Raw genomic sequence first — 26,210 nt, 5'->3', positions numbered from 1 at the left:
AAGCCTACCTCTCTTAGTGTGACATTGAACGTTACATTACTGCTAGAGAGAGCTGCTGCTCTGCATGCAGCTCCTCCAGCGATCAGGGGGACCACCCATAGCGTAAGGTTTTTCTGCCCATGTCAGCCATCCACATGACGCTTGTCTTTTATTACCATCTTCTCAGCACTGGTCTGAGGTTGTACGCAAACACCTTCTGCCAGTGTCCCAGCTGTGTGTGAGGTGCAGGCCAGTGACAAAACACGCGTCCCTACCACTGGTGACCAAGCACATCACACTAGTTTGGACAACCACGTATGCTCATTGAGTCCTCTTGGACTGTGCAGTAATTAAAAAGTAATGAATCCTATTTAAATGTAGGGCATTCTGTCCTAAACCTCTGAGCGCCTGTGGGTATGAGCATCTCGCTCTGAGGCTGCTCCCCGCTCTGCGTACATGCACCAGCTTAAACAAAAGGACGCAAGAAGCGCCAGCTACAGATATTATGAAGTTCTGGGTTTTTTTGGTTTTTTTTTTTTGTTCTTGAATACATCACTGATCCGTCCGGGGATGGCAAAAATTAATAGTAATGAGCTAATTACTATACCAGCTGCCTACAAAGAGGGGTCCTGTAGGCAGGCTCCTTCTGCCCGTTTGCCTGCTGGTAAAACCACCACTCTAGAAAACATAAAACAAAACTTTTTTTTTTTTCCCCTTTATAAACATCTATCAGCGTCACCTTTCTATGGCCCACAGCACCAACCCTGCCTGGCTTTTAAGTCCTCAAAATCCAGCCAGAATCTCCCCTAGCACATTATAACACGTTTTACTGGCTCGAGCAGGGCAAAACACAGCCGGCTGCCGAGCCTGATGCCTGCCGAGCTCCCGCGGCTGCCTGCCTCCCGATGGCCGAAGCCGCTCGCCGTTGCCAGCCCTTTGAAAAGCAAGCCCGCTTCTCTGATTGATTCACTTTTTAATGAACTGGGAAAACCTGTGAACTTAAACCCTGACACCTCCACCTCCCTCCCATCCTACCCATCCCTGCAGCAATGGCCTGATTATATTTCAAGTTATTACGGGATTAATACAGCTGCCCCTGGTGCCTCTTTCCCCTGAACTTCATCAATAAAAGTTGTGTACTGCTCTTACTCTGTCTGTTTCAGCTTCTCCCTGGATCTCCCCATGCTACTCGTGATGTCTCAGCAAGGCTGTATCATATCAGCCCTTCAGAGCTGCCAACGCTGCTAGTGGTTAAAGCCTGCTCATGTCACGGCCTTGCATAAGCTGTGCGTATTTAAGAGGACATCTTGAGCTTTGCTATGCACGGCATCAGCTCTCTAAGTGGGTAGCGCATACTTAGCACTATTGAAAATAATGAAATAAGATAATCCACACATACACATTTAAAAAAAAAAAAAAGGAAGAAGAAAAGATTCTGGCAGTGTCATCTTGCTCTGAAACTACCAGAGCTAAAAAAACTCCTCTACATGGACACTTTCAATAGAAAGAAAAAAAGGCAGGGGAGCAAAAGACCTGGGCCCAGCACAAATCCATTTTTTCCCCCACGGCATTTCTTGATTCAGTACAAGCTCTAGGTTTACTTCTTTGTGTTGGTGTTATAGGTTTCCCTCCACCAAGAATGCTATTTTCTAAAAACATCATTAAAAATGTAATTAACTGACTTATTCTTTGGAAAGTCTGCAGTTGTTTATAAAAGAATTGCCACACAAGCTGCCACCTTCAACTGTGTTGAATCGGGAAGTTATGCTCTTGTTTACAACTGCGCATCAATTCCACAATATATTTAGTTTTGGTACAAGTTACATATAAAATTCTTACTGAGCTTAATGTTGCAGCAAATAACACATACAGTAAGCGAGTAGGATTTATCACTGGCTGTAATGTCACAGTACATATTCTAAATATATACGGTGAGTGATATATGCACATGCACATGCAAACAAAAATGGAAATATATTTAGTTTAAGAAGTGATGAATTGTGTTTGCTTTCATTATTCTCATTTTGCATGTAGGAAAATGGAGATCGAGCACATCCACAAAAGCGGTGGCTGGTTGGGATTGCATCGGTGAAGTGGCATGCTCGCTGGTAAGCAGGTTGGAGAAGAACAGCACTTTGCCACCCACAGCACACGCGGGGCTTCCCTCAGGGGGGAGGGATGCAAACAAACCCCGTGGCAGTCACTGAATGCTCCCAGAAAGCATGCAACATCATCTAGCTCAAACGCCTCCCCAAGAAGTTCAAACATTTTTTTAAAGATGCAAGTGGCAATATTGCCCTATAAATTAATTTTTTTTCCTTCTTCATCTTTTGGTCTCTTTCCTAAACACAGAGGCCAGAAGGCTATGCTTAAATAATTCATTTACAAATTTGCAATATCTTTTTGAACTATAGCAATTAAACGGAAAATAGAAAAATCAGCTCAGCATCCTGTTTGGATGTAATTAAAGGTATAATCTGTTCCATTTGAATACTCCAGTGCTTACCCTTCTTAAAACAACAAATAAGAATAGTAGCTCATTTGCAATATGTTTTTTTTCAAGCCATCTAAAAAGACTAACTGATGAAGCAAGAATAATAATTTTTAAATGTGGCATAAGCACAAAAATACCAGCTACAGCTTTCAAATGATTGCTGCAGATCCCAAGTCTGATGGGAGTTCAATAACAAGGGGTATAAGCTTTATGGCAAAACACTGAAGTCTTCCACAATTTCGTATCAGCATCTTGCTATGGCTGATATAATTACCTATCAAATACATCAGTGGAATGACTATCAGAGGATATCAAAAAAATACGTAAGTCGGATGCATATCAGCTCAGTCTTTTAGAGGCTGTTTGATCTCAAGTTTTTTTGTAAGAATAAAAGACAAATACTGCGTTCCTTGCCCCTTTGTTTTCTATAAGCAGCTGATGATTTTACAGCACAATAAAATTAGACTATTATTGGCTAGCTTATGAGTTCTAGCTGGATCTTTTTCCTCCTACTGGACATTTCTCCGCTGCTTCTCAAAGAAATTGAAGTCAGGTGTAAAGTTAATATCTGCCTTGTTCATTTATTCTTCTGTAAGCAATCAAGATTTCCCCAAATCACAGGGCAATCTCTTCCGTTTCGAGAAAGAATATAGGCCCTGTTCTCTCCATTTAGTTTAACAAAACAACTGGCAGAAGTTCAATGGAACCGATGATTATTCCAAGAGGTTTCGGCGAACCACCGACATTGTTAGTGGAAGGCTCGCTTGAAAGATCCCCTAAGAGGAAAAGTGCATGGATAGTTCAAAATGTAATTAACAGCTTATTCCAACAACGCAGGAAAGAAACAGCGGCTGTGCTGGCTGCAGAGGAACCCGGCTGCACGGCACGGAGTGCTTCGACAGCCACCACTCCCGTGAAAGCAAGGGACACAGCCAGCAGCAGCGGGGACTGGGCTGTGCCCTGCTCCCCGACACCGAGAAGCACCAGGGCTGACGCCGTCTGCACGGTTGCCTTGTGTGCTGCTGCCTTTGCTGTGCTTGGTAGTGCAGCTGATGCTCTCACGGGCAGGGTCTTGGGGTCCAGGACCTCACTGGAGAGACTAACTCCTTTCAAAAGGTCCACTTTCTCTCCACTGTCATGCTCTCTCTCTCAGTTCCTTTGGGGCAGGAATTTCTCAAGCTTAGTTTTGGTCTTAATGCCGTGGTTTGAAGGACTGAAGGACTGTTTCAGCAAAATTGTTGAGCTTTTCTTTTTTTTTTTTTTTTTAACTGAAGTATATAGCAGTGACTAAGCAAAATACTTTTTTTTTTTTTAACATTGTTTAACTGTTTAAAAATAATTCAGTTTTCAAACTCAGTGTTTTTGTCAGTTGGGGGTGTACATCTAACGTGGCAGGGAACAGATATAAACAAATAAAATGGTTGTTAAAATGCGGGAGCGATGGGAACAACATGGCACAGTGCGCTGAGAGACCTGTGTTTGACCAGTAAGTACAAGAGAAGTTAAAGCTCAAAGCTCATATTTTTTGAAGGTTATTCAGCACCGTTTAAAATTTCTAGCCATCCCAGGTGTGCGTGCTTTGCTGTTTGAAAGCCCCATCCCTTTGCGGGGCCAGGCCTGCAGAGGCCGGGGACCTTCCTCCGGTGCTGCCCTGCTGTGGGGCCAGCAGACGTTGCTGGACCCTTTGCCTCTTCCCTGACGCAGCGTGGCATGGCCTCTGTATGGCTTGCACTTCGCTACTGTTCTGCAGCTTGCTGCTTTTCATACAGTAGCACTGAGAGGCCTCACTTAAAAAAAAAAAAACACCAACACACTTATAATAACAAAAACCCAGCCCGTGGGTGCCAGGCTGTTGCTTGCTCTTCAGCAGAGAAGCCAGAAGTGAGCAGGGGTGAAGGAGCACCACGCGGTGCCTCACCAGGCAAAGACACAAACCCACGGCTATCATTTCCCAACCATCGAGCCGAACAGCCCCCTGCACGCCAAAAAAACATTTTTGTGGACGTAACTATAGACATGTGGCTAAAGGCAACACAACAACAGAACCTGGCTTGTTAAAAAATACCCACAGAGTGTGGGGGAAAAAAATAAAACTCTTCAACACAGCCTCGTCTGTCTCCAGCAAACAGGGCTTGTTTCAGGCCCTGGGCTCAGGCGCAGGCCCGAGCCACAGCGGGTGAGTGAGCTCCTGGCTGTCGGCCGCGCTGGTTTCGCGGCGGCTCGCATGCAGGCATCGCCCTGCCCTTCGCCACCAGCCGGGGCCTGGCTCGGCCGCCTCGCGGGCACTCGTGCCACCCCTTTGCCACCCGGCACGGCAGCCCGCCTGGCCGCCCCCGGCTGGGATGGCGTGGCAGCTGTGGGACACGGGCCATCCCCCCCCCCAAGGAACATCTCTGAGAGACACCAGCGCTGCGAAACGAAGCCACGCTTATCTCATGCATGCCACAGGTGTGATGTCATCCCCTCTGGCAAAGGAACGAGGATGTCTACAGCCTCCGCCGCGCAAAAATGCAGGAACTGAAGTTAACGTGCCTCAGACTTTGTTAAAATACGGTGATAATTAAGAAATATAATTACCACTACAAAGTTAATTCCTCTTTGAGTTCTTACAAACAAGTTTTTAATTTGCACCGAACATTTACATTTCAGATGCGCAGTCACCCAGGTGCAGCCGCCACGCGGCCCCGGGCTCTGCCCTGCACGGGGCCGGAGGCACTGTGGGTCCCCAGGGAGGGCCCGCTGCCACCACCTCTGCTGCCACCACCTCTGCTGCCACCACCTCTGCTGCCACTATCTCTGCTGCCACCACCGCCGCTGCCACCACCGCCGCTGCCACTGCTGCTGCCACCACCAAGGCCTGGGCACAGCCGGTAAGACAGTGCGCGTGCCTTAAACTGTCTCACCTATTCTGTTGTACAGGCGTGAAAATAGCAGCCATGTCAGCTATATGCCTGCTTTTTATTAAAAAACAAAAACAAAAACAAAGAACTTATGGGGTAATTGATTGCTTTCTTCTAGTCTTTTATTAGTTGTGATTAAGGAGCTATAGTAGCCCTGTTTACACATCTCCAACAAGTCAGGACCTGCAGCGCGTTATTGGCTTGCGGCCCACAGCTTGCAGTCCATTCGCCACAGAATCAATCTGAAGTGGAAAACATCCCCCTAGGAAGCGCGCACATCCCTGCCTACACGGGAGCAGAACCCAGCAATAACTGCAGGCCCCGCACGCTGCGAGCCCAAGGTACGGGCCTGCTGCTGCCCGCAGCGCGCTCGTGCTGAGGGGCGCGGGGCCGAGGGCTCGTGCCTACAGCCCGACCGGGGACGCAGGCGAGCTGCTGCACTTCGCTGCCGCTCACAGCTCAGGCTCCGCGGATATGAACCGAGAGCTCCTCACTGCTTAACATGCAGGCAAAGCACTGCCAATCTAAAATGGCTGATCAGTAATACTTTAATTGCAGTTTCATAGAAACAAATTGCTATTTAATTGCAATAAGCTCTTCTGTGGCTCCGCTGGACTGACAATAGGCATACACCTGGTACTAAAAAGTAACAAGCAGCAACGATGGCTATCTGGTAGTTGATGTAGGGTAGGCTGAGGCAGTGACACCAGTCCCGGAACACACCATTTCACACTGAAGAAATATAATATTTAAAAAAAATATATACATGCATGTCCCGGTCTCAATTTCATTTACTTCAATAAAGCTGTTCAGAACATAGGTCCTTGGAAAAGCTTAACGCCTAATACCAGCCAAAGAATTTTGATATAAAGTTTAAATTAAAATGATCTTTCGAAATGCCTGCTAGCAAGTCACATTATGCTAGTATCAGATTTATTTATTTTTTTAGTATTTTTCCTAAAATTAGATGATGCAAATTTTAACTGTGTTAACTAACAGGGAAAAACTGAGACAAACGCAGTGTGGTTAATATTCTAAAGATGTGACTTAATTTCAAAGGCTTCATTTTGGTAAGACATTCTCATTTTATATTTCATAAGATACTGCATAACCTGTTAAAATATTTAAAGATAAATCATGTAGGACTGAAAAGACAGTATCTTGTTGCAAACAGAATTTGGTTTGGAAAGGCTTAATGTCCCACTGCCTGCCAGGATGCGTAAATCTCATAACTAGACAGCTGGATAGGTAAAAACATTAAACCCATTTAGAGGGCAATCTTTTTACAAAATTGTTTCATTAATAAGAGTGACAATTTATATGATTGAGACGTTTAGATGCAGTATAGACAGAGCATTTTATCCAGGTTCACCAGGATGATTTCAGATTAGTAATATTTCCTTTGATTTTTTAACAGCATTCATTTTTGAAAGTGAGGGAAGCTCTTACTGAATGATTATTTGTATGACTTTTCAGCAGCACTAAATGCAGGAGGTGTATTTCAGGCTCAGCCTAGCAAATGCATGTGATAAAAGGTGAACAAGTACACGTTTCTCTTTACAGATCTTAAAAAAAAAGTCATTTTTCACATATGGACAAATCTAAGTGTTTCCAGTAGCCTTCTACCCACACCTAACATCCCCATTACAGCATGTTTTATTGTCTGAAATGCCTCTGGTTTCAAGAAAGTGTTTTACCTAAAGGAAGAATACTACTTAAATATGTTCTATTGTATATTCATAGCTCCATTAGTCCTCCTCCAATTTAGCACATCAAAGCAAAGGCTTCATCACTTGCATGTGGATTATGCTAACATGAGTGACATTTGTAATCTTATAGGTCTGCAACTTAAGAAATGCTTTTAAAGTAAGCTATTAAATAGGTAGCTGTGCTTTACAAACGAGTCATATAATAGTTTATTTAAAGCCGTTAATGAACTTCAACCTCTACATCACTAAATGCTATGCTACATTACCGACTAGAAGTTATTAGCTATCTTCTTAGCACTTCTAGGTTATATTGGACAACCAAAAATCTGTACATGTTAGATTTAAACACGGTACCTTGAGTGCTTATACTGAAAGAATATAAAAAGATGTCTGCAGACTCACTAATACTTGAATTCTATATTCATATGACTTCAAGTGTCTTTTCAAAGATATTCAAGCAGCACAATTTGCAAGACTCTTACCTAAAGACTTTAATGCCAGCTCAAAAACCTTACAAACTTATTTTAAAAATATACGTAAGTGCATTTAATTAAAAAAAGACATACATAGCTTCAGTAGTTTTATTACTTTATATGTTATACGAGTGTTTTTTTGTCTTTACTGTCTGATACTGTACACTACATCATTTTATTTTCTCTGCAACAGTCCAATTTTTGCACAGGCACTGAAGTGTTAAAGAAGAAATTCAGCAGACCTCCAATATACTAGAGATCAAGAAGTAAGATCTGAAAAAAAAAAATCTGCTGTTGGTTTAGACAGACAAATCTATAATTCAGCTTTTTGTGTATCAGCATCACAACAAAAGTAAGTCAAGCTCACTCCATAACCAAACAAAGCTAAACAGTGAACATCTCCTTGAAAACAGAATTAAAAAAAAACCATAATGATGATGTATTTCAAATGTATTAGTCTCCGATAAAAGCCAAAGAGTTGGTAATATTGATTTGCTGTGAATTGCAGCAGACACACATTCTAGGTGCTTGCAGTTTCCCGACTGAAGGCATTCAATGCACAGTCATAGAATCACGTTAGTATTCTTGCTATAAGAATGAAAAGTGGGGATTTTTTTTCTTCTCAAAAGTTATTCTACACAGATCTACCAATAAGTAGCTGAAGGGAAAAACCCAGTAAATGAAGTCGTTCCCTTTCTAAGCTTAGAGGAAGTTTTCTTGCTTTTTTGTTTCTTTCCTTCCAGAGGACAGATCATGTTTGAGATCGGTTTGCTCTCGGAAATAGTCCAGGAAGTGTGTTTTTCTTTCCTTATCAGTTTTAAAAAGTCAAGTCTCTTGCCACAACAAACTCAACTTTGTGTTGTTCAGATCAGAATAGCTTTTGTATCCCTTTTTATGAACACTCAATTCTATTGCTCAGCGTGAAGTACAGCCCTTTTGTTGCTTCTATTTTTATTATTATTCTTTGACCTCTTAAGGTGTATACATACACACTCATGTTTGCACTCTCACAGACACATGCATACCCCTAACAGTTCTGCGGGAAAGAACTGGATAGAAAGAGACCACAATACCTATAATACATACCATAATTCACTGCAATATGAACTGTAATATATTTGTTTGTTACCAGAAGTAAGAATCTCATTGAAAAATAAAGATCATTTTGAAGCAGTGCTCTGTATCCTTGCCAAGAGTAACACAGTAGTAGTTTAACAGGTTTTTTACTGGCATAAGACAAAAAAGAAAAAAAAAAGCTACTTTTAAAGGTAACTGACAATTAAGGTAATGACTATGTAAGACTTAGTTTCAGAGTAATGTTTCGAATGTAGTTTTTTTTTTTAATAAAGCAAAGTTTCTAAAACCCATACTCAATTCAGTGTTTTTTGTTTTACTTTTTTATTATTTAAATACACCATACTAGAGCAAATGTCTCTGAAAATATCACAAATAAAAGATTTTTCTTCATTCAGCAAATTAGAAGTAGGTGAAAATTTCTACACAGTAGCTGCTATGAGCCTGACTTTTTTTTTCCTTTTTCTCTTTTTTTTTTTTTTGCCATGGGAAGTAGCAACATTAGGACAAAAACACTTACATGCATACATACATTGTATTTTACAGAGATACAATAAAAGTGTTTGTGATAGAATATCACAAAAGCCACATCTTTCCTTTATCTCATGTTCAGTTTGATTGAAACACATTTCCTTACAACACTTAAATATACAAAGAGCAAATAGAATGTTGTTAAGGTAAAACACAGGGTACAAACTGGCCAGTGCCCTGCTAATTGTTAATGAGGGTAGAAAGCAGATTTCAATGCTTCTTTTAATTAGCTTCATTAGTCATCTTCCCCACCCGCCCCCCCAAAGATGTCCTCCGGTGGATCTTTTTTCATTTTCTCTACAGTCTCCCATTAGCCCAGGTTCATGGAGTCCTTAATGTTCATATTCAGTCATTTTAATACACCAATAAATGTGGGAAGGGCAATCAAGAATAAAGAAGGTGCAATGGTATGGAGCTGGCACTGATGCTAGCTACAAAGGTGACTTGTCTACTTGGAGACATGGGATCCATCTGTGATGAACAAAATTTGAGATGAAGGCACGCATTCTGCATTACTCTGACCTTTTAGCAGACCTGCAAGAAATAAAAATGGGTATCTTAGCTAGAATACTAAATTTGAGATAGGAAACTACAACATGACTGCTTTTGTCTTTTCCTTATTCACTAATCTCTTTTTTATTAGATTACTTTCCAACTGTGACTTGATTAAGGCTTTCTACACTATCCATTCACACTGCTAATGTTTCAACTTCAAATAGCAAAAAGCAAATATTTTCTGCAGTTTCACTACTAAAAAGAGCAGACAGTAAAGAAAAAAACACGACAACAATAAATAAGTGTACTTTCTGGTAGCACATCGTACAGTGAATAAGGTGGCTTTTCTGGGCCCCTTTTAAAGGGGAAGAAACATTATGCCATGCCTTTGAAGACGCTAGTAATATGATCTTATAATTGGAAGAAATAGTGTGTAAAGCAAATAAGAAGTACAGCCAATATCCTCCCAAGGCAACTTTGGTTAATATGCTGCATTGCACAAGAGCTAAATATAGATATTTCAGGATTCCCCCCACCCCCTCCACCCCCCATTTAAAATTCCTCATCTGGTGTGTTAGTTAATGTTACATAAACATTTTAATATATGAAGTCAAACATGTGCTTTCACACTGGTGTTAATGAATTGTGATAATTAAAAGTGTCTAACTCAATAAAAATCTAAACTTTCATGGATAAAATAGAAATGATCATCCATAGTCTTCAAATACAATCTGTTTGCAATTACCAAAATGAAATAATATATATGAGAATTTTATGGTTTTTAAATGACATTTTGCGCTTCCCAGGAAGTTCTTTTTTCACCCTTTCTCTAAGTTACTAAAAGCCTGAGGTCTATTAGTAACTGCAACCCCCCACTTTCAAGCTAATTAAAGTAGTAGAGGCTTGGAGGTTTAATTCCCCAGAGCTGAAGCTCAGTGTGAGAAAGGTAATTTGTCTGTCCAGAACAAAGATTAGGGAGCAGCCAGCAAGCATATTTAATAAATGAGCATCAAATATCTTCTACTATGGACACAGACAACACCAATTATGTAACTACAAGGGAATTGTTGAGTGATACGTAAACTAGAAGATTTTTAAGATCTTCTCTGAAAGACGTAATCTAACTCATACTTTATTTAAAAGTATTAGAAGCTGAAGACAAGCGTTTGCTCCGAACATTGCCAACCGGTGGAAAAATTACACTTTTAGTAGGCGGTAATACTGTTGGCAAACAAGAAATACTACAGAAATACTACCACTGCCAAAAAAGTATAGACAATTCTCTACAGAGGACAACACAACCCCTTCAAATAAAATGGCACACAGGACATCACAAACTGAGTTTGCTTTCTGCCGGCAAGCAGTACCAATCTGAAGTGAAATAGTTTTGTTTTGTTTTCAGACTCAAAGCAAGTGATGAAAGGTTATAATTTCCATGTGTGAATTGACTTAGGGAGGCAAAAGTCAGTAATAGCCAACACCACTGCATCTGCCTCCTTAAAAAGAAAGTCAAGATTTTACGCAAAGTCAGATCATGCAACCCTTTCTGCCTGCACCAGTCACCAGTACGTTAACTTGTCAACTACATATTAAGAGAATAGTAAGTTCATAACTGTCGCCTTCACAAATGCAACAAAAATGTGTTTTATTGCAAGGAGTATGTCTCAATCTCTTCAGCTTAATAAAAAAAACCTGTGAATATTCTGCTATGTCTACAATCTCTAGTAGCAGAATAACCTGGAGACTAATAGATCTTTAATGTTTAATACAGAGTATCTGTTACAGCCAACTCTGTCATAGTGGAAGAACATTTTTAATTAGTGGCCCTAAAACACACAGCTTTCTGGAAAACCATCTGTGATGTTTACATCTTCAGATTGTTAAAATGCTAACACACGAAAGCTCTCTTTTGGCACTTGCCCCTGTATCTTCCAGCACTCCAGCCACCTGACAAACCTATGAATTACCAACTCGTCTCCTCAACTGTAACTCAGTTTCCTGAAATTCAGGCGCTCCACAATTCCCCTCAGAAAACCGGGAGGGAAACTTGCACCGTTTTCTGGAGACATTATATTACAAAGAATCAAAACAAACTATAACCCCTCTCCCCTATCTTCTCCTTAATACCTCTTTGTCTGCCTCATCATCGACTGTAGCGATGCAGTTAATTGTCAGTGACAGAACTAATAAAGACCTGCTCTCAGCATCTTCTCTGCATTTAGCTTCTGCTAGGTGTCTTCAGTTATGAGCTCTGCAAGCCTAGTCCAATTTTACTTCTTTTCCATGTTCTATGTTCCTCATCATGTCTACTGCTTTTATTGCAACTAAATCATTTTTATGTTTTACTAAGGCATAGTAAGAAACTGATAAAACTAAATGACAATTTAGACACCTATTTGAAGTTACATTAAACTTTACATTCACAGAAGACAAGTGGATAAACCACTCTCTCAGAAAGGTAAACCTTTTACTGCAGTGTATAAAGATGAATGGTTTTACCTATATTTCGAAATGGGATACCTACAAATATTCATTTAACAGATTCACCACCAGCTACTCTGTATTACAGATTTGTTTCATTAAAATTCACAACAGTATAAATCTATGAATCTTTAACTGTATTTGTACTTCCTTGAAAAGAAGCTGCACATTCTCCTCCAATCTTAATTATCTTTGTTCTGCCTAACTATATATACGACTTTGGTACTCAACTCTCTCATCACCTCAATTGACAAATTAAGTAAATAAAAAAGTCCATGTTTTATTTTGATGTAATTACACTCACTGCATAAGACTTGAAAGAATACTTAAAATTAATCAGTAAATTTATGCACAGGGAAAAAAAGCAAACATGGATATTGAAATGTAGCGAGAAAACAAAAAAATCTTGGACCTTAAAAACCAGTTTGTGTTTTCTTGCATATATCTCTCCGCTAAGTAAAAGCACTAAAAATTATTCTGCATGTTACAGAATAGATAAGCCTAGCATTTGTCCCAGATTTTTTAATCTTCAAAATTCCTATTTGCAGATAAATGTTATTTTTTGTGATCCTTACAGACATTAATGAAGTTCCTATTGTAAATCCATAAAGAATTACCAACTGAAGTGTGCACTTTTTGTTTCATTGCAATAACTCAGTGCTGTGTGATTGCCTGGGTTAATGATGAAAAAGTCAAATATACTATCAGAGCTGATGGAAAAATCTATCACCAATCTGAAATTAAAATTCATCTGTGGTCAATAAGATTTAATATCCATGCAAGTGGCGCTGTAAAGAGTAAATGAATCAATGTCATCAATACATAATCAGTATGAAATATGATGTGAATAAAATTATGTGCAAGAGTCATACATTCACTCTTTTCTGGACCAGGGTGGAATGAACAGTCTCTTAACTCAAGGTTGACAGTAATTGTTACAAATTAGGCACAGCAGTTATCAAAATGCACTCACTTGCATAGCTTTAGGACTTATTAAGGAGATTAAAATAGATCTAAAACTATCTAGTTTCAGCCTTACAGGACAACTGTTGATCAGAATTTTTTTTTCTTCTTCTTCTTCTTCTCTATATGATTTGTACAGTCATTATTTACTCATTTAGCTAGAAACCAAGAGCTATCAACCACAGAGATATACAATCTTTAGTTGAGCTATTAGTGTTATGGAGCGATAAGAAAATAGCACTTTGGTTTTTAAATCTGAGTTATGACACATAAAACAGACAAGGAAATACTTCTGAAAGAGTACCCCAGCATGCCTCCTCAACTAAAACCTTACACTGGTTTGGTTCAGGAACCTTCTCTTCACAAGACATTTATTTCCATATTAAAGGATCTAATTTTCCTCCCACAGAAACCTGCTCTCTTGTAGCCCTTAATTTCAAGATTATAAAATAAAATGCTCCTCTTTGTTAAGAGTTTATGTTAACGTATGCTCTCCATTTCGCTTTGTACATAAAAAGAGTTCAACAGCTGTACAGCTGCACATGCCCAAACCAAAATAAACTGACTCACCCTATGTGTCATATTTAAAGGTTAGTATTTTCTTCCTGTACCCCATGCCTATGTTACTTAAATTCAGTTACTTAAAGGTCTCTTTGCAGGGGTGGGGAATGTCCACTGCTAGATTGAAAAGAAATTGATCTTCATTTAGCTCTAATAAAGCTTATTAGTAATTGTTGAGTATTCACCTTCTGGTCTGGCAGTAGTGGATTACTCTGAAGTGAATTCAAATGGCCATTGATGAGAGCTGTAGGTCTATCATGTTCACAAAATAAACTGCCATTGATGTAGTGAAACCGATCTCCTGGGACCAGGCGATTCCGGCAGGTAGAGCATGTAAAACACTGCAAAAGGAAAAAAGACAGCAAGTGAAACTACAGCACAAATTAAGTATGCTGCAGGTTTGAAAATTACACTTCAGAGACTGTGAGTACAGTTGAGATATGGAGCTGCTTGGTTTCTAGTACCTCCAAACATGGCATTAGTCTTACCTGTTGGGACTATGCAGTACATAACTCAAGTATAGTTTTACCGATTATGAGGGAACAAAGCTACACACTAAGGGAAGCTTCATAATATGTACTCATATCTCTAGTTATTGCTTCACACTTCATTCACAAGCAGATGCAGATTTTATACTACAGAAGTACGGCAGTTCTCATCAGCTAATAACAAAAATACGTAGAAACCCCCCTCACCTTAAGATGATAGACATTGCCCTGTGCCCTCATGACCAGCTCACTAGCAGGAATGGACTGTCCACAGGCACTGCAAGCACCGCTGTTTCCAAATAACCTGAAACAGAGGTGATGATCATGAATTATTTAAAACACAAGAGGCTCTAAGCATTTTTGCACATCACTGCCATGGTTTATTACACAAGTATTTTAGACTTCTGACCCCTGTCTTCCAACTCGCTTACGTGTTGTTATACAAAAATATACTTTTTCATATCACAACTGGTAGCTTCACCCTACCTTGGATGTGGTTACACAGGATTTAATCAGAAATATTGACTTACACCTCTAGAAACACAAACAATTCTGTACTACACACATTTTATCAGATTACTGGGTTCATCATAAAAAAAAGATACAATTCATGACTGGAGTTTAAATGCATTGTGTCCTTGAAATTATATGAAGAACTCTTTTGTACTTTAATCATATCTTGAGATATGAGTCATCAAAAGGGTTAAGAGGATTTGATTGTATATCTAAGAAGACATCATGCTCAGTGTATTGAAACTCCAGTAAACCTCCATCAGTGCAGAGTTTCCATTAGAAACTCTCTGCTATCCAGGTTGATATATAATGTGTATGGGTTAACCTTTTCAATCATGGTGTCAACACTTTAGATTTGCCTCTGCTCATCTCTTTCATCCTAACCTTCTCTCTCTCTTGATAATGAAATGCTTGCTCCAACTTCCCTCTATCTGCTCCTGAGTCCACAATTTAGATTACTTCATCTCTGCTAGCAACAAACTGAATGAAATTTCGATTTGAGCAGAAAGTAATTTACCGGGATCTGGACCCATTTGTCATCATATCTCTCTGGGTGTTTGCTGTATCACTGCAGTTTTCCTATGCAATCAAATGAGACCACAACATCTGCCATTGGGTTGGGGGGGGCACAGGCAGCGGGGGGAGGGGGGAAATAGGCAGAAGAGTGGTGAAGAAAAATATATACATAATTCTTCAAATCCATTTAAAGGCACAACACATCGATTCAAAATATAACACAATAATGATTATTGAGTTCTACTTTTACAGATTGCATTAGCTAGAATTAGAAAACCTTTATTTGCTTTTGCGCGTCTCTCTCTAATACACACAAATATTTATAAAGAGTACCACAATCATTTCACAGCAAAAAAGGAAACTGAACTAGCTGGCAGGGTCACAGACCCACTTTTCTGCACGATGTAAAACACAGTAATAGGATTTACAAATTAGCGTATTGGTGTCATAATAAATATTAATATTTGCATCTCCTTCCTGTCCAAATAAAGTCATAAAATTCTGTTTGTGTCAACCTCGGAGACGCATTACAACAGAATACCCGTAATCTGAATGATTGCAGTGTGCCTCTGTATAAAAATAATTGCTTTGAATTTTCAGAATCTGAGCTTGCAGAGGAGGCTTGTCATGTTCAAACTACTAATTTGCTGTCGCCACTTTATTGAAAATAGCCTGTAAGTTGTTATTAAATGTATCGACTGAACGACAGAGAGAGTAGTAAAACTGCCCCTTAAGATGGCTTTTAATAGGAAGCTGAGAAACAAATTTTGCAGCAGCATCGATTTGAAGAGTTCAATCAAAACTCCATTTCAAAACTAATTAGTCTGAGATCCACGACACATTGACACGTTCTTGCAGAATCACAGCGGTTACAAAGGGAAAGCTGAACTAATACATTGTCAGGACCTCCAGCCAAAAGGACTAAACTGTCTAGAAACTGAGGGTCCATTATTAGGGCATCTTCTAAATCAGGACCAGTTCCGAGCCGCCACATGAGGTATCGAGGTTACTTCCAAAGCTTTACGATATGCATTTTTCTTCCTCCATTGTTACTAGTAATGAAGTTGGCACGTAGAAAAGGTGCATAGGAAGCGCTCCGAGAGGAGGCAGCGAGACATCGCTACGTATCTAGAGCAAAGAGCCACAAATCTAGGGCAATGGGTGACGACAAGGGCATTACTGGCAGGGTGGGGGCAGAAAGGCAAGGTCCTGCAGACGAGCAGACGATGCCGCTCGTCTGGGAGAACACGAACACGATCAGTGGTCTCTCCCAGCCCTCTGTGCGACTGCAGCACCCGCCTGAAAACACAGCTTTTGGAATACTGATCTCCTTGCACTACTTGTCTTCATTAAGCATTCATTTGTTATACAATTCTCTCTGAGTAGAAGTGCTTGTACACCTTGAATGTCTGTGAATTTTAATAAACGGAGTCAAACTAATCCAGAGGCTTTCCACGCATCTTAGGTTTTCCCTCAGCATGTTTCCAGAACAATTCTGTTTTCCAAAGTCACATCGGCTGAATCTTCGCTAAAATTCCTGAAAATTACAACACCTTCCCAGCGCTGTGTGTTATTTACAAGGACAATTAGGCTTATTTTTCCTTCTCTGCTGTTATGAATGTTTTTGTTTTCTAATACCATTAGCAGGAAAAAGGTTTTATCTATAAACAAAATGTTATTCCTTCTTACCAGTAAAGGAAGTCCACCACAGTAACTATTCTTTACTGAAAAAGTTGTTTCACATGGTTTCTGAGAGGCTGGAGAGCTAATTATCTAACCAGGGGGACTGTCCAGGACAGTATTTGATTTAAAAGGCTTGAGGCTTTAGGTGCTCAATTAAGTAGCTATCGGTCTCAGACTGGACTTTAATGGGCTCTTTTCTCTTTAACTGCAGCAATGGGTAGAGATACCCCAGGTCAGGCTAATTAAAGCCAGGGGACTCTTTAATTGTGATGACAGAATTGGTTTCAGTTTCCTCTTTGGGTCCTCAGTCCAAGAAGGTCATTAATATTTCAACATTTGGGCAATGCAATCAATCACAAACATCAAGAGGTTCCCTATATGGACAAGGCAGCTCTTCTGCACTTAACAGCATTTTACTGAGCCACCTTAAATTAACTACTGGGTAGTTCCAACACTGCATTCCCCACACCCCATACACACAAGCACTCCTGTTTGTTTTTTTTTTTTTTTCAGAACTTTCACAAGAGTGGGAACGAAGGCAGCAAGAAATCTTTTTCAGTCCAGTTTCACGTCCTGCTGCTCAAAATCCAGAATCAGCAGACGCATATCTCAAGCAACTTACACTAACAGATTGTGGTTCCAGTTGTTTCGGACATTGTGGAGGCAGACAGATGTAATTGCTCCAGATCTCGCACAGCGCAGTACGGATTTGTGCCCACAAACATACATCCAAGCCCTCTCGGAGAGAAATGCACATCCAGACCTACTGATCCAGAAGCGATTGGTGTTTCCGTACATTCCCTATATTTAATCTAAATTCTGCACCAGCTATATTAAATGTAACAAAGAAAGGCAACACAGAAATTACGCCTGGAGCCAAGTCCATTAAAGGTACTTCAGAATAACTAGAGACCAAGCACCTTAAAAGCACCAGAAGCTATTGATACTTAAAAGGGGGGCTGTGCATAATGGCAAGTGCTGCATTAGAGAAGGGGAAGAAAAAAAAAAAACAGCCAAATTACGCTTGGTTAATTCAGAGTAACAGATCTGCCCCCAAGTGAATTGGAGGCCTTGAATTAATTCTGTTATGACAAATCAAGATAAACGTTCCCCCTAAATTGCATGCGATTTAATTAATTTTTGAGATCCTGTTTTTTTTTTTTTTTTCCTAGCTAATAGTTCACATGCTCCTGTGCTGTCATTGTGCTTGAGTGGGCAGACTTCAAAGTGATATTAAATAACCAACTATTAGATTTACCTAGCACGTCCTATTGGAAAAGTGCCATTTAATTACCTAGCCTGTTCAATTAAAGGGACAGCACTCCCCGAATGCAGCAGCTTGCCGCTGATTACCAGGGAAATGAACTCGCTGCCCAGCAGCCCCCTTCCCATCCCATCCCGGCTCCCAGAGGGGCCATGGGGACACCCCGGCCCCATGGCAGGACAGGGACAGGTCTGGGTCCCGCTGCGCCCCGGGGAGGGGACGGGTGGGGAGGGGCCGCGGGCACGGCCCCTTTAAGCGAGGCTGGGCGGCCTCCCCCTCCCCGTCCTTCCCTTCCCTTCCCCACCACTCCCTGCTCTCTCTTAGAGGCCAATTTTGTTAATTAAATGTTTTGTTTGCAACGCGGCTCTCATTCATTTCGGACACGTCATTCCGAGCAGATCTAAGCCAGGGACCAGATCTCATTAGATAAAACCTATCAGAACTAAGAGAAAATGGAGGAGACACTAATTAAAGCTTTTAATTGTGCGGATTCGCTGCCACGCTGCTGCTTTATCTGGCATCTGAAGGTTGGGAGGGCTGCGCTCCGCTCTCCGCCCTGCGAACGCCTCTGTGGCGGCGGGGAGGGAGCGGGAGCGGGCCGGGATTTTCGCCTCCCTCTCCTTTCCCAGGAACCTTGGCTTTCAATGAAAGCTGCTGCGGCGGCTCTCCCAGCGCCACGGCTAATTTGGTGCTTGGTCGGCTCCTGGGGGGAGGCAGGGAGGGAAAGGGGAGCGCTGTGTTGGTTCAACAACAACAAACCCACACGCGACGTCGGAGGGCTCACACCCACCGCTCAGTAACGAACGGCCCCGCGCTGTCTTGGCCTGGAGGAGTCCAGGCCCCCTCACCTGGCGCCTGCCCGGCTGTTCGCTCCTCCTCGCTTCGGGAGCCGTGCCCTGCGTGCCCCCGTGTCCCCGTTAGGAGCTGTGCCCATGGCTGCTGCCCGGCGAAGGGAGCGTGGCACTGCGAGAGCCCGACACAAGTCACGGGGAGATGGCAGAGAGGCACTGGCGGGCCTGGCCGCCAAACAGGAGCATCGCCTCCGCCACCAAGAGGGTCTGCCTCAAAAGCAGAAGGGCCAGGGTCTCGCACATGCCAGCACTACCCGCGTGGAAGCCCACGAAGTCTGTTTCCAGAGGGAAAGCTCCGAGTTAACTCAGCCCTCACACAGCCAGGCCATCCAACCCCACCTTGAGCGTACGGTGTCCAGTTCAAGTTTCAGCAAGCATCTGTCTGAGTTATTTTTGCAAGTCAAATCACCCAGATCTAAAGAGAAGTCAGGCGATAGAACAAGGAGATCAATTCAAAACCCTCATCTGATAAAGCATCCTATTCATAATCGCCTACATCAAAATACACTAGTATTAGTTTTTGGCAACACAAAACCAAAGGACTGTGATAAGCTTGCCTGAACTTGCCTCTGGGATACGGTGGACGCATCTTCTCCTTTTAATTAGTAGTAATCAGACATGAGGGTTTGTTTGATGGTGTTGGTCGAGTGATGAATCTGTACTATTCACTGCATCTCAACAGTAGTGTCAATGTTTCCACTTCAAACAAGACTCTTTCCCTAACACCGTTCTGCTCTATTTAATTAGAATTCTGCCAGGCTTAGGCTTGTTGCTTAGGACGATGACCAAAAAGCACTATTAAAAAGCTACACGCGCTGATTTTCTGGCATTTCTCTCTAAAAATACCCCCAAAAGCCAAGGCTTTGATTCCTTAAAGATGTTGAGAGCTGCATTTCTTCTACTTAACTGACTGAAGTCGAGGCCACGTATCGGGACAGAGGCTGCGTTATCTGAGCAACCAAGCCTCAGCACCGACCTTTTAGGCTAAGGATGCCTCCATGCATTTGCACGTATTCAGTACAGTGCTGATCTTCTCGAACAGAAGTTTTACAACATAAACAAACTTGTAAGGTTTTCCGGCCAGATTTGCAGAAAGGAAGAAAAAAGTGGAACTTTTCATCCATTAGGGAAAAGAAAAACCTGGGTTAACTCTTGACATTTACTGTAAGCAAGGAGCCAGAAGCATTCAAACAAAACACAATTTGTTTTAACTATGCATTTCTGCTATGCTGGGAAGGTATGGGGCTTTTTTGTTGTTTTTTTTAATTACTGGATGTTGAAATAGAACACCTCCTTGAAGCATTCATGTGCATCAGTCTATCAAACCATTTACTCAAATTAAATGTGTAATCCTTCAAAATGCCTCCTTTTAAATTAATGAGTTTAAGTAGCTTGAGTTCACCTGAAAAGATCGCACGGGCACCTGACCTCATGAATTCCTTCTATTAATTATATGGGAAGCACGCTGGAAGGGGTACTGTGCATAATTGCGCTGCGCCCCAACAGATGCCAGATTAGGAAGGCTTAGTTCCCCCTACCCAAATCTGCGGCACTTACAGCGTACAGCTTCGGAAGAGGAAGAGATAAGGGATGCGGAGCGAGAGCGTATCCCCTCTGCCCCCACTCCCCGCGTTTTCCGTGCTGAAGCTCGGAGCAATGCCGGTTCGGGCCCCCCGTAACGCGGAGCCGAACGCTCCCGTTGGGGCTGTAAGCAGGAGCGCTGGCCCTCCGACTAATCAGCTCTTTCACAAGGAGAGCAGAGAATGAGTCATTCTGTTTCCACTCAAAGGAGTTTAAAGGTGCTTATGTAAATATCATAATTAATCAGATACTAAAGGCAGGCGTTTCATTATTTAGCACCTCTGCCACAGCCTTATTTAAGCCCCGCGATTTTAACATTTACCGTTCAGATATGCACGCTTCTCCTTCAACACTACAACAAAGCAGATTAATTTAGCCTCCCTGATTGCTGTTTATTTTTAGTCGGGACTTGTTTTGTGCTGACAAACCACTTTAAAGTTGCAGCCGCCGTCCCGCCCCCCCGCCGCCGCCCCCTGCCCACCTGATGTAGTCGTTCCTGCAGAGGATCATGCCGCTCTTGGTGTAGCAGGACGTGCCGATGTCCCCCAGCTGGGCCTGGCAGCAGGAGCACTTGAGGCAGCGGCTGTGCCAGTAGCTGTCCATGGCGTAGAGCAGGAAGCGGTCGGCGATCTTCCCCCCGCAGCCGGCGCACCTCTTCCACGAGAGGGAGCCCGCCGTCACCGGGGGCGGCTGCGAGCTGCCGCCGGGGTTCACCATGGCCTGCGGGACAGGGGCGCCGCGGGGGCCGGGTCAGGGCCGGCAGCCCCCAGCCGGCACCGCCTCGGCCCCGCGGCTCGGGAGGGGGGCACCGGGGGGTGGAAGGGAGCCGTGAAACCGGCCCCCGGGAGCGGCGGGGGCGGCCGGCCCCGAGGTGCGGCGGTGCCGGTGCTGAGGCACGCGCGCAGGCTGCGGGCCGAGGCCGCGGCCGGCCCCGAGGAAGGCCGGTGGGCTTCGGGACGGCCGCTAACGTCCCGCACAAACACGCTCAACTTCGGTCTCGCCAATCTGCCCTCGATCAGCGGTTTAAATGCTGAAGCCTTGTTACTCAAAAAAAAAAGAAAAAAAAAGTTTGCCTGCCGTAGGAAAGCAGCAGGATAACGAAGCGCAGCGCTCAGGCTGGGGCTGCCCCCCAAACTGCTACCAAAGGGCATTTTTCACTTTCTAATAAACGTTTTACGCAAGCAGGACAACTGAGAGATAATATAGGAATCAATTCATAAAGCTTACTCTAAACCGATTAATTTGTTGCCTTCAATCCAGAGTCCAATAAACTCCCGGTGTTCCTCTAGTCACTTATACTATAAAAAGATCAAGTTATTTACTGCCAATTAAGCAGCATGTTTTGTCTTTGTCCTCTGTAAGCCGTATGTGCTCATGCCGAGGCATCTGGCTATCTGCTCAGGACGCTCAGCCCGATACCTCCAGGGAAGCGAGGACGAACTTTTCCTGCCACCGGCCCAACTTGGCTTCAGGAGACGGCGAACTTAGGCCGATTTTAAACACACATTTCCTCAGAAAGAGTTCCTGGAGGTATGTCCAGCGACCGCACAATAAACCAGAAGAACTGCACCAATTAAGCTGTAACAAAAACCCTGAGACTTTGGAAAGAAAACCACTCTAAAAGCCATTAGCATTGCATTTATCCGAACGCATCATATACCTTTATGTAAATTGATTTCTGATGCATTTGTTCAAGGAATTGCCTTTTGTTACAGTTTCCAGCTACAGCCTAAATGAATCTGCATTTCCTGCTCTGAGTCTTTAAACCGTTTCCCTGCGCTTTAAATCACTTCGGATTTCTTAAAAGAAAGAAAAAGACTCCATGCTACCACCTTAGCCCGTCTTTGTCGAAGGCAGATATATATAAAATGGGAAACGTTACACTGAGAAAAGCATCCAGTAACCCCATTAAGCTAAAGCTCTTAAGGACAAGCAATACCTTAATGCTGATTAAATCTAAAAAGATGAATCAAGAGGACTGACCAGAAAGTGACTCCCTTGATAACTAAGGACGGGCCCTCATCAAGTTTCATTTAGAGTTGGGGGGGAGGAAAAAAAAAAAAAAAAAAAGCTTTTAACTTAAATAGGCTTACTCTAGTAATTACACAGCCAAGCAATTTAGGTCCTGGGATAGGAGTCAGTGAAATAGAAAGCAGAGCTGGAAGCTAGAGGCAAAATACCCCCCCCCCCCTTTTAACAGCGTCTCTGGTGTTTTTTTAATGGAGACCAAGGGAGGGACGAGCGGAGAGCTGGCAATTTGTAGTACAAAAATGGATGCTTAATTCATGTCTTGGTTTTAATTAGGTGATTCACCGGATTTCTCCCGCATCGAAACAAAAGACCGTGCGGGGGGCAGGAAGGGGATCGGCGAGGAGCGAAGCCAGCGAGCTCACTTTGATCTCTCCTGCCACTGTTTCGGAGCGCTGTTTACTCCGGGGGACGCGGCTTCCCCGAGCCGCCCCCGCCCTCCCGGCCCCTCCGCCCGGGCTCGGCGGCCGCCGGAGCCCCTTCCCCTCCCCTTCCCCTTCTCCCCGTCCCTTCCCTTCCCCGCGGCGGCGGCGGGGCCGGGCGGCGGCCGGGCTTTGTACGCGGGGCCGGCGACAATGCCCGGGGCCCGGGGCCCGCCGCCGCCCCCCCGGCCCGCGGCCCCGCGGCGGAGGGCAGCGGCCGCTCTCCTTACCTGCTTCCCCTCTATATTGCCAGAGGCCGGGAGCGGCGTCGCTCGGGGTCACCGCGGAGGCTGCCGCCGTGCGAGGGAACCGGCGCCGCGCTCGCTCGCCCGCGCTGCGGCTCTGCTCCGGAGGGAGCCCCCAGCCCGGGGAGCGGCAGCCCGGGCTGGACGAGCAGCGCTGCCGCTACGAGGGGCGGCTGCCCGCGGTCCTCCCCGCGGCTCCCGCTTCCCCGGAGGGGAGAGCCGCAGAGCTCAGCCCCCCGCCGCCGGAGCCGCACACGCAGGGCGCCGCCGCCGCCGGCTGCCGCTGCCGCAATCGCCGGGTAAGTTTGGCAATGTGGCTTCACTTTGTATCGCCTCCCCCCCGCCCCCTCCGCCGGCTGCCGAGCTCCCCGCGGAGCCGAGCCGAGCCGAGCCGAGCCGGGCGGCCGCGGAGAGGAGAGGAGGAGAGCGCAGGAGAGCAGGGCAGGGCGGGCCGGGGGGGGGCGGCCGCGCGTGGGCGCGCGTGTCCCCGCCGCGCGCGGGTGTGCGAGCGGGTGTGAGCGCGCGTGAGCCCGCGTGCGTGTGCGGCCGCTGCCCCTCGCACATGTGTTACTGACAGGGCGCAATCCCAACTACACTCCGGGCCGGCCCCGCCGCCCGCCCCGCCGCAGCCAATCCGCCCCCGGCTTGTTCAGGCGGAATAATAAAACCTGCCAATCCCGGGGAAGACAAAGGAATGAGTGAAAGAGGAGAAAAAAAAAAAAAAAGGGAGAGGGGAGAGGAGGAGGAGGAGGAGGAGGAGGGGAATGCGGAGGAAGGAGGCAGGCAGGTGGGGAGCGGCCGTTAGGGCGCCGCCCGCCGCCCGCCCCGCGCCCGGCCACCAGTTGAGAAACTTGGCTGGGGGCGGCCCGGCCCCGCCGCCGCCAGGCCCGGCCCCGTCCTTCCGCGCCCTTCCCGGCTCGGGGGCGCCCGGCCCGGCTCGGCACCGGCCTCCCGCCGCCCCCCTCTGCCCCCCCGGGCCGGGCGGGCGCCGGGGTCCCGGTGGCGGGGAGCAGGTCGCCGGGAGCAGGCCGCCGCCGGGCCCCGCCGCCCCAGGCCGGGGGCTCCCAGCCGTCCCCCCGCGGCCACCAGCTCGGGAGCGATCGGCGCGGCCCGGCCCGCTGCTGCCGGTGCCCCCCGGGGGTCCGGAAGGGGTCGGTCGGGCTGCTGCGAGCGGGCGGCAGCTAGTGGGACTGCTCGCCTGCTGTGGGGACGGCTGGGCTTCTGAGAGAGCGCCCAAGGACAACCACAAGTACCCTTCAGTAGGGACGCTTAAAAGTGGAAAAATACGCCTCCGAGGCCTAGGTGCAGTGTGCAAGACAAGCAATAACATAGCACCGTATAGCTGGAAAAGGCCCTCAAAACACTCCCAGTACCTTTACGAACACCGTAACTCACGGGTGTTGTCCCAGCGAACGGCTCTCCCACGAGCATGGACACTGGCTTGGCTGCTGGACCAGGCTCCTGCCTGGCTCTGCCTAGCACTGGGCGCACGCACACCCAAACGGGCTCCTCAGAGGCAGACAAATTACACGTTTCCAGGATCTGTTAAACAACAGGAAAACTTCATGAGGCTAGTTTCTCGATTCCAGGCCGCTGACTGACATAAGCAGCAGCCGACACGGTGAGGACAGTCGGGCTGGCTGGTCCGACGCCGCTGCAACTGCAGCAGCAGGCGGGCAGCTGCGGCAGGTACGCAGAGGCCAAAATTGATGTGTGCCACGGGACGGGGCAGCCCTGCGTGGGGCAGGTCGCTGCACACTGCGGGGACACTGCCACCGCCGATGTCAAGTACGTACCCAGTGGCTGCGGTGTGACTGAGAGCTGCCACTGTCTCTCAGTCATCTGAGGCAACATAATATTTTAAACCTGTTCCTGCTGAAGTCTAGCGTAGAAGCAACATCCTGACACAGGTATATGAAACTTCAGCCGGGAGTATCTGCTTGCAAATGAAAGCGCTGGTGCTAAAAAGCAGACCGACTTCCCTCTGACAGGCCGACTGGTAAATCCAGTCTCGGCAATCACAGCCCAGGTGTACTTTAACCACATCGCCACCTGTGGGCCTCCTTCGTTTCTGCATCCCCGGCCGGAGCTGGACCAAGCAGAAGGGTGCCCAGGAACCAGCTAAAATTGAAGGAAAAAAAAAAAAGTCTAGCTAGGAAAATGGACTTGGGAAAATAGGATATCTTAGATTTACATATATATATAGAGAGAGAGCCAATAAAGTATTGAAATTCGAGTAGCATGAGAGGTAGGATTTAGAAGTAGGGGAAAAGCCTATTTCTGTCTATCAGCTGGAATATGTTCAGGATCAGTGCCTAAAGCAGACTGGGAGCTCAGGGAAAGCTTCCGGGGAGGAAGGGGGAGAGGACCAGTGTTGTGGTTAAAAGCAATGCTTTTTTTTATCATAGGTCTATGAAGTATATCATCTGGATGTAATCTCCATGTATACATTACATTTAAACATACTCAGCAGTTTTAGATTTGTTATTTAGGATCTGTTACAGTTTAAAATATATAAAGTAACAAGGCGTGCTACAGATAATCAACAGTCACTGACAGCCAAGAGCACGAGAACAGAGCAAATGCCAAGCTAAAATAAAATCTAAGTTGTCTAATTATCTGAGCCTGTAATGGCTGGAAGCTACCACATTCAGGCTCTGGAAAAACCATCAGGACCTCTCCTTACTGGGAAAGATATTCTCCCAGGAAACTCTGCCATAGGCACAAAAATGTTTACTCGTCTTAAAACCGATAGTGATACGAAAAATGGGAATTACCTTCTCAAGGAGTAGAGTTTTAAATGGTTTAATGACGTTTTCCAAATGCCATTACAAGGCACATATCTTTTGCTGAAATCTAATCTTCACTAATTTTTGTGATTAATTTTAACAGAGGAAACCTTAACAGAGAGCATTTTGCAGAGCAATATTTTTCTAATTTTTCTTTTGTGCAGCATCTG

The 26,210-nt window shown here is 44.8% G+C and overlaps 2 protein-coding genes across 54 annotated transcripts in view; one reads left to right on the top strand and one right to left on the bottom strand.

Annotated features, from left to right (window-relative positions):
* LOC308199202 (uncharacterized protein) overlaps window positions 1-9,217 on the top strand; it is a 506,154-nt gene extending 496,937 nt beyond the window's left edge. For 41 of the 50 annotated variants that reach the window (XR_013954445.1, XR_013954446.1, XR_013954466.1 and 38 more), the window contains one exon: window positions 1-9,217. This exon is cut by the window's left edge. The gene's annotated coding sequence lies outside the window, so the exon portion shown is untranslated. The other 9 variants (XR_013954486.1, XR_013954488.1, XR_013954489.1 and 6 more) reach the window with 6 other exon arrangements.
* Window positions 9,200-25,195, bottom strand: LMO4 (LIM domain only 4). 4 transcript variants are annotated; one of them, XM_080603012.1, is made up of 5 exons: window positions 24,647-24,762; window positions 21,038-21,276; window positions 14,356-14,452; window positions 13,846-14,001; window positions 9,200-9,694 (listed from the first exon to the last, which is right to left on the bottom strand). In XM_080603012.1, exons 1-5 carry the CDS (start codon window positions 24,680-24,682, stop codon window positions 9,686-9,688), a joined length of 537 nt encoding a protein of 178 aa, XP_080459138.1. In that variant the 5' UTR covers window positions 24,683-24,762; the 3' UTR covers window positions 9,200-9,685. The 4 variants fall into 4 exon arrangements, with proteins under 4 accessions (XP_080459138.1, XP_080459141.1, XP_080459139.1 ...); XM_080603015.1 differs by lacking the exon at window positions 24,647-24,762 and adding an exon at window positions 23,237-24,073; XM_080603013.1 differs by lacking the exon at window positions 9,200-9,694 and adding an exon at window positions 25,048-25,195 and having other exon boundaries at window positions 9,703-14,001; window positions 24,647-24,793.
* Between the last annotated feature and the right edge of the window lie 1,015 nt (window positions 25,196-26,210).

This window comes from Anser brachyrhynchus (genome assembly GCF_964034855.1).
Source record: "Anser brachyrhynchus genome assembly, chromosome: 8".
In the NCBI taxonomy this organism is placed as follows: domain Eukaryota; kingdom Metazoa; phylum Chordata; class Aves; order Anseriformes; family Anatidae; genus Anser; species Anser brachyrhynchus.
Note: the sequence above shows the minus strand (reverse complement) of the source record. Positions and strands in the feature narration are given on the sequence as shown.